The 8,652-nt window shown below is 37.2% G+C and overlaps 1 protein-coding gene across 1 annotated transcript; it reads left to right on the forward strand.

Moving 5' to 3' along the window:
- Window positions 1-303: 303 nt before the first annotated feature.
- LOC131156238 (dehydrodolichyl diphosphate synthase CPT3) lies at window positions 304-2,341 on the forward strand. Its single transcript, XM_058109761.1, has 2 exons — window positions 304-763; window positions 1,248-2,341. The coding sequence occupies exon 2, from the start codon at window positions 1,274-1,276 to the stop codon at window positions 2,117-2,119; it is 846 nt and encodes a 281-aa protein (XP_057965744.1). The 5' UTR covers window positions 304-763; window positions 1,248-1,273; the 3' UTR covers window positions 2,120-2,341.
- The last annotated feature ends 6,311 nt before the right edge of the window (window positions 2,342-8,652 follow it).

The following is an 8,652-nucleotide window of genomic DNA, read 5'->3' on the forward strand; positions in this document are numbered from 1 at the left end:
TTTAATTTTTAATATTATTTATATTTAATTTAACTTCATCAACAAAAATTATTATATAAAAACACTTCTAATATCCAAAAAAACAATTGCATATTTTCATTTCTCATTTTCTTATTCAATTGATATAAAGCAAGGTGATGTCGACGATGCAAAAAATTTAAGAATAAATATTTTTCTTATCTTCTACATATTATTTAGGGCATAATTTTTGTACAAGTCAGGGAATAAAGTGAGAATGGGGAAGGAGACAAAACGACGTCGTCTTGCACGCATTAGAAAAAGAATAGAACCGCAACTGACCGTTTGCGGTGTGTGGGGTTTTCACTTTTCCGTTAATTCCGATTCTTCCGACCCAAATTGCTATCAAAAGGACAAACCCCCTTTCCCGAATTTCCAAGTTCCAACGATCTGAAGCCATTTTTTACTTCCTTTGGTCGCTCTCGCTATCCACGGAGAAACCCTAATAGCCGTAGACGAAGCCAATGTGGCTCTCACAGTGGCCGCCCCTCTGCAGAACAGGAAGATATCAAGGTTCTCCTTCTACTAACATTGTCGTTCGTTCTCCTTCCGGATCTATTTGGCGCCAGACTGCGAGATTGTCAAATTTTCCATGAAATTTGCTCAATCTGAAAGTGCTATTCTCTAAAAATATTTGCCTTGCGGCCCTTTTTTTTTTTTTTTTCTTCTCTTCTTGGCCATATTTTTGGCTGTATCGATTTATTGTGCCCAGTGATGCATCTGATCTCAAGCCATTTATAGTCAGGTATAATATTCTGACTTAAATCTTAGTTTTTTGCTCCACGACGCATTCTGTTTCTCTGGTTGACATGACATCATAGTCTTACATGCTCTCTTTTTTTCTGCAAGTAATGCCATGAGTTTGCAAATTTATGCTGTGCTTGTTAACTGCTTGACAAAAGTTCTGAACATCTGATAGATTTTTTTTTTTTTTTATCCAGTAACCTGGTATAGCTTTTATAGATTCTGACTTTCTGTCGTTTTTTCTTAAACGGGGCTTTTTTTTGATTGATAATCGCTTGGGAATTTGTTTTGTTTTTGTTTTTGTGTGTGCGCGCGTGCAAGTGTTATTTTTTTTTTTTTTGCCTTATATTTTAGTGCTTGTCTAGATAAAACAACTTCCAGCAATGGGGCATGGCTTCTATAGTTCCTGCTGTTTTTCTTGTATGGGTGTTCTTTGTTTGACTTTGAGGTGTTTTTATGATGAATTCATCATCTTTGTTATGCAGATACAGCATTTGTGCTGGGTTTTGATATGGGTAAAGAAAATGATGGTAAAGGAAGCAAGGTGTCTGAAACTTTATGCAGTTTCCTCAGAAAATGCATGTTTTGTGTGCTTTCTGTTGGTCCTGTTCCCAATCATATCAGCTTCATCATGGATGGGAACCGAAGATATGCTAAAAAAATGAAATTGACCGAAGGGACTAGGCATCGGGTTGGATTCTTGGCCCTCATGTCCATGCTTAAGTACTGTTACGAACTTGGTGTGAAATATGTAACAATTTATGCCTTCAGCATTGATAATTTTAAACGAAGTCCAGATGAAGTTCAATCTTTGATGGATTTGATGCTGGAAAAGATCGAAGGGTTAATGAAAGAAGACAGCATGGTTAATCGCTATGGTGTTAGGGTTTGCTTCATAGGGAATCTAAAGCTGTTGAGTGACTCTGTTAGGTTAGCAGCTGAGAAGGCTATGCTTGCCACTGCTACTAATTCCAAAGCAGTGCTCTCAATTTGTGTTGCATACACTTCCACTAATGAGATTGTTCATGCTGTTCAAGAATCTTGTGAAGAAAAATGGGATGAAAGAGTATTAAATGTGAGCAAAGCCAGCTGTGAAAAGGATGGTGAAGAGCACTTTGTAAATTTAGCTGATATTGAGAAGAATATGTACATGGCAGTTGTGCCTGATCCTGACATCTTGATTCGTACTTCTGGTGAGACGCGCTTGAGCAACTTTCTTTTGTGGCAGAGTGCATACTGCCTTCTGCATTCTCCTTCTGCGCTTTGGCCAGAAATTGGTTTTTGGCATCTGATTTGGGCAGTTTTGAACTTCCAAAGAAATTACTCTTATTTGCAGAAAAAGAACAAGCAACTTTAAATTTTGCAGGTCAGGAATGGTTTCTTACATATCGGGATTACATGGTTGATTTTTGGGCTGAACAAATTGAAGATAGGTTGGATTTGTTTTCTGTGTCACTACGGGTGGGATGTGGCTGATTTTATTTTATTTTGTCGTTTACCTAAATTTTCAGAATCTTTTCTCTTGTATGATAGAAGTTCAATGTTAATGTATTGGCAAAAAAACCCATAATTTTCCTAATTTTATTGGGAGTGATATAATTTGTCATGAACGTTTTAAGACCAAAGGCAAATATGTCATATTGATGTTTGGTGCATCATGAATAATGATCCGAACAAAGGAGTGCTGTAGAGACTCAAAAATATAATAAATGAAAATGATAAAGGAAAAAGGAAAAGGAAAAGGAAAAGAGGGAAAAAGGAAAAGGGAAAGGGAAAGGGAAAGGGAAAGAAGGGAAAAAAAATTTAAAAAGGGACATCAGTAGGGATTCGTCGACGAATGTCTTTCTGGGTCTTGTCGACGAAGTACATGTCTCGTCGACGAGAAGATACCGAGAGCAGGAAATTCAAGCCATTAAGGGTTTGTCGATGAACTCATTATCTTCGTCGACGAAGTCACGAAGTCAATAGTTTATATATATGTTAGAAATAAGATTTTTCAACGAAAACAATTCTTCTCTCTTCTCTCTCTCTCTAGGTTCGGCCAGCCCACCTTCTTTCTTCATATCCAGCTCAGTTTTACTCCGTTTCGACGATCGGAGGTTACCACGATGATCTCGAGGAAATTTTATACAACTTAAATGGAGCGGATTGTTAATTTGGAGTCTTTGGGCATCACTTCAAAATTAGGATTAGTAAGGTATTTTAGGGTTTATGTGCATATTTGGAGTATATAGGGCTTAGGAAGTGCTAAATAGGAAATATTCTGGGGTTGAGTTGATTGACCTAGGGATAAATGTAATTTCAGAATTTAGAGTTCTAAACGTCATAGGCATGATTTAGGGTTTTTTCAACAGGCTTCTCAGGAAACAGGTAAAGGAATTAATTAAGTTAGATATTTTCATAAAGTTAATTATGGAATATACAGTATTTGATTCAGGATTTCATGTATGGTTTAGTATAGTTTTTGGGAATACTAATGTGGAACTAAGGAAACCTTTAAAATAGTTTTAGTATTAGTTTGATAGTAAAATATGTTTTTTTTTTTCTAAGTTAGATAATATGTTATAGTGTAGTATTCACTTATGTGTGGCATGAGTATAATTTTATTGTATATGATGATATGTTAAAATATTTATAATTTTATAGAACAAGCATGGTTTGATGACAGTGTCTAGAAAAATTATAAAACAAAATAGAAATTATATTTCTAGTATATTATGATATTTTGCCGGCACAGATGCCGAGTTCCGCCTACGCAGATGCTGTAATAGTTCAATAGGAGCAGATGCCATGTAATGACTCAGAAATTAAATAATTAGGAAATATAATAAATGATATGGATCAATGGATAATAAGGAGAAAAGGAAGAGATTTCTAAAAGAAAAGCAGGCCTCGTCGACGAATGTCCTGTCTTCGTTGACGAGTTCCTTTCTAAAATCGTCAACGAACACCAGTTCCTCGTCGACAAAGGAATCCCGAGAGAGTATTTTTGGAACTCTGAATTTTAGCGACGAGGTATCTTCTCGTCGATGAAGTCTCTACAGTGCCTCGTCGACAAATCCACGTGTCTCGTCGACGAAGCCCTGTCTATAAATAGGTTGTTCTTCATTTTTCAACGTGAACTTGCGAACTCTCTCCTCTCTCTCTCTCTAAAACGGTCTCCCAACCTTCTCTCTTCGATTTCGGGCCGAATTTGACCCAGTTTGGCGATTTGAAACCACCACGGGGTTCATAGGATCATTCTTTGTAAGGCTGTAGGAGCTGATCATTGGATTAAGGGATTTGGAAAACATCCCAAAATTATGGTAAGTAAGTTATTTTTGGGATTTTCTTAATGAATAATGTTATTTGGAGTTTAGGAAGTAGTAAATAAGTGTTTTTCTTAAGATTTGAGTTAGTTAGAATTTATTTAATTAAATAGGATTTTTGGATTCAGAGTCCAAATGAACGTTGTGGGTATCAGTTCGGGGATCCTATCAGCGTAGCTCAAAAGTCAGGTAAGAGAGAAATTTATGCATTAAATCAGGTTTTCATGAATTAAAATGGATTATGTGTTATTTATGTTTATATATTTTCATATGGGTATAAAATGTCAACCATGTAAAACTATCTTTTCTGAGCTTGTGAAAGCAAATGAATGAAAGTGAAAGGTATTTTCTAAGGAATTATCTAAGAAATAAAATGTATTTTTAACATATAAATGTTAAATGTAGGTTGACCTATTTTACAAGAATACGTATGAACTTTACTATCAAATTGTGTGGCATGAGATTTTGTGCAAATATATGTTAAAAGTATAAGATGTAGACTAAGTAAGTAAAGCATTATGAATAAAATATGATATGGATTATGTTGCTTGTGTATGTTAAATGCAATCATGTAAATGTAAGACAGCTGAAAGACAGCCATGTTAGCAGATCTAGCACACTTCTGTGTAGACTAACTGATGACAGTTAAAGGAATTGTAGACTAACTGATGATAGCTAAAGATCAGCTATAGTACGAAGGAAAGAAATGAAAATGCTATGCAGTGATAATGAAATGACAATATGAATGATATAACGATAAAGAATTACGTAAAGTGAAATGTAATGCAATGCTTAAGCTATGAACATAAACAGATGTGTATGATTGAATAATGACAGAAATGAATAATGTATAGTGATATTAGAAATATATATGTATGTAGAACATGTTATGGTTGGGCGAGGCAAACTCTTCGCCTGAGAGCTTGCTGAGAAAGGCGAGTGTACTAGTAGCTTCAGATGTGGCAGTAGCTGCATAACGCACTAGGGTAGAGGGAACCTACTTGTATGGGCGGGTAGATTTCCATATCCTTAGAGTCTTTGCCGATAAGCTATTGTTGAACGGTGTGAGTACGAGATCAATCTAACACTTGAGGGCTTGTTGAGTAAGGTGAGTGCTCTGGTATGCTTCAGTAGTGACCTTCGGGTTACCTAAATATCAGAGCAGAGTGGTGCTACTTGTATAGGCGGGTAATCACCCCTATCCTTTAGTAATCTCGTGGGTTAAATATTTGCAAGGGATTGTTTAGGTTTAGAAAATGATTTCAATGTTACGTGATGATTTGCAAATGTAATTAAAATGATGTCTTTTTGCCTCATGTTGGTCACATACTATTTTAATATATATGTTTCTTCCTTTACTGAGATGTGTCTCACCCGAATATGATTATTTTTTTTTCAAGACATCCTCGAGGTCAGGCTTAGGGAGCTCGAGGGTATTTAGTCTTTTTGAGGAATATAAAGGAAACAAGGTATATGTTGATGATGTTTTGGATGTGTATATATATATATACATATATATATATATATACATATATATATATATATATATACATATATATATATATATGTTTCATGTTTTATGTCGTTTTATGTCCAAGGATGTTGAGGGATGAATGATTGTAAAAATACTGAAATAATTTTGGATATATATGTATTTGTGGAAATGCAAGTGTCAGATGAATTATATAGAATTTAGATAGAGATAGTAAACTCTAGTATTACGGTATTGTGGTAGTACTGCATAATTTTATATGGAGATTATGTTTATGTTTTTTGTCGCGAATGTATATCATGATTTAAGGATTATCAAGTATAACGCACTAGACCCGGGTTTAAGGGTTCGGGGTGTTACATGCCATGATAGATCAGCCGGCGCAGATGTCGTAGCCAAATACGTTATAACAGTTATTCAAAAAATATTATCAGAACAGATGTTGCACATAGTTATGAAACAGTTATATAAAGTATTACGAAATATATTGTATGATAGCAGAACCTGGATGATTTAATTTAGATTCAAAGTACGGTTCTGTAGCTATCAGTTTAGGTAGTGCTACCACACGTCTCAGATAGAGTGTGAGAGATGGATTGTCGATTGAGCATCAGAGTAGAGTAGTGTGCCCCCCTGGCAGTCTAGATCAAGCTGGGTGTAATGACCCGAAGAATAATGGTATTTAAATAATAGAGAGGGAGGGAATTGGAAACAGAATTTAGAAGAAGGCAGTAGACTTCGTCGAAACAATACTAGAATATAGGAAAAAAAATTGAGGTTTTATTTTGTGATCTAGATATAGGATTTTCGTGGTGGTTTCTATATTTTTCCTGGGGTGACGACTTCAGGAAAGTCATAGTAAACTATCGACGAGTTATGTATTTAGGTTATGGGATGTGATTTGGGGTTAGGATCAGGAGGGATGGTTAATAAAGAATTTGGAGTTTTAGTTGAATAAGTTTGGTTTGTAGGGAAATAGGATTCTGAAACGGTGTTCTATATGTTTGCAAGATGGACCTAGAAGGCAGTAGCGCTTATGCCAGTGGTGATGATGGAGCGGGTTCTTCCAGCGCTGGAGGTGGAGATTCAAATGTTGTGCTACGTAGTGTGGTTCAGTAAGTTATGACTGAGATTGCTCGGAGTTCTAGAGAGCAGGGAGGTCCATTTTCAACTCAGGGATGTACCATAGAGAAATTTATGAAGATAAATCCGCCAGCATTTTCTAGAGCGACTGACCTTGCAGTTGTAGAGAATTGGGTACAAGAGGTAGAGAAGATTCTGACAGTACTTCATTGCACCAACGAGTAGAGAGTTTTATATGCTACGTATAGGCTGGTGGGGGAGGCCGAGAGATGGTGTTTAGTCACAAGACTATTGGAGGAGCAGAGGGCTATACCAGTGCCGATAATTAGGCTCGATTCAGGGACGTGTTCTTCGATAGATATTACCCTGCCTCAATTAGAGAGGCTCAAGTATAGGAGTTTCTGAGCCTGTCCTAGGGATCATTGACTGTTTAGCAGTATGCGGCGAGATTTATCGAGCTCTCACATTTCTACCCATATATTGTCCTCGATGAAGTAAAGAAGACCAGAATGTTCGAGAGGAACCTAAGGCAAGATATTTACAGGCAGGTGGTGGTACTGAGGATCCAGGATTTTGCAGAGTTGGTTGACAGGGTCACTATAATGGAGAAGAGTCTACCTAGAGAGACCGATACACAGAGTCAGAGGAAGAGGATTACGCCCTTGAGTTTTTAGCCGGGTCCTAGTCGAGGCCCTTGGAGAGGAGATAGATCTGGCAGAGGCCAGAGACAGATGGTAGAGCACGGTGGATTTCAGGGTGGACAACTTCCTACCATTTGTCTTAGATGCAAAAAGAGACATCCTGATGAGTGCCGACTGGGGGAGAATGTCTATTATCATTGCTGGAGGCCCGACCATATGACTCGATTGTGTCGAATGCTGTCGAATTATGCACCGACTCCCAAACTGTTTCGAGGTGGATATCAGGCACCTTGCGGAGGTCAGCAGAGGAATACTGTGTCGACGAGGTCTTTGCATTGACGCCGAGAGACGCTGAGACGGCTGGAGACATGGTCATAGGTATCATTATTGTTTTACCATATAAAATTGTTGTTTTATTTGATACAGGTATCACTCACTCTTTCATATCGGCGACATATATAAAAATGACTAGAGTAGAGACACAGCCGTTAGACGTAGAATTATTTGTGGGTACAACTATAGGATCTATAATAAGATGCAGGAAAGTGTTTTAGAATTTCCCAATAAGTGTTCAAGAGAGAGTACTACTCGCGGATCTCGTTATCCTATATATACAAGGGGTTTGATGTGATATTAGACATGGATTGGCTAGCAACTTATCACGCCAGTATTGATTGTCATCAGAAGGAAGAAATTTTCAGACCCTCGAGCGAGTAAGAGTACAGATTTGTAAGAGTACAGATTCGTAAGATCACGCATACGTGCCTCACCACAGTTGGTGTTGATAATTCAGGTGAGGAGATTGCTACATGGCGGTTGCTAGGGGTATGTCGCATACATAAAAGATTTGCCGAAAGAAGAATTAAGACAAGCTGATATACTAGTAGTGAGAGAGTTTCCAGATGTATTTTTAGTAAAATTACCTGATTTGCTACCTGATTATGAGATTGAGTTCACTATAGACCTGTTTCCGGGATCTACGTCAGTATCTAATGTCACGACCTGCTCATTTTTCACATATATATATATATATATATATTTATATAACATCAAGTCATAAAATCAATACTACATATCCCACAATCCAGCTCAACAGGTCATCATCCACCTGGACCCATGGGTACCAGGGATATAACAAAACATATAGTAGAAGCCTACGCAAGTAGAAAGTATAAAATCATGTACATCTCATCATAATGTGCATAACACATACCAGAGTACTACAAACACTATCTCTCAGTATATACATCCCAAAAATAAATCTAGGGACAATTCTCACAAAAATCTAACTGTCCCTACCAAGACTCACCCTTCCAACAAGGGCAAATAACTGCTCTATATCAGCGGGGCCTTTCCCGCTCTCCTA

Source organism: Malania oleifera, chromosome 5 (assembly GCF_029873635.1).
Source record: "Malania oleifera isolate guangnan ecotype guangnan chromosome 5, ASM2987363v1, whole genome shotgun sequence".
Taxonomy (NCBI): domain Eukaryota; kingdom Viridiplantae; phylum Streptophyta; class Magnoliopsida; order Santalales; family Ximeniaceae; genus Malania; species Malania oleifera.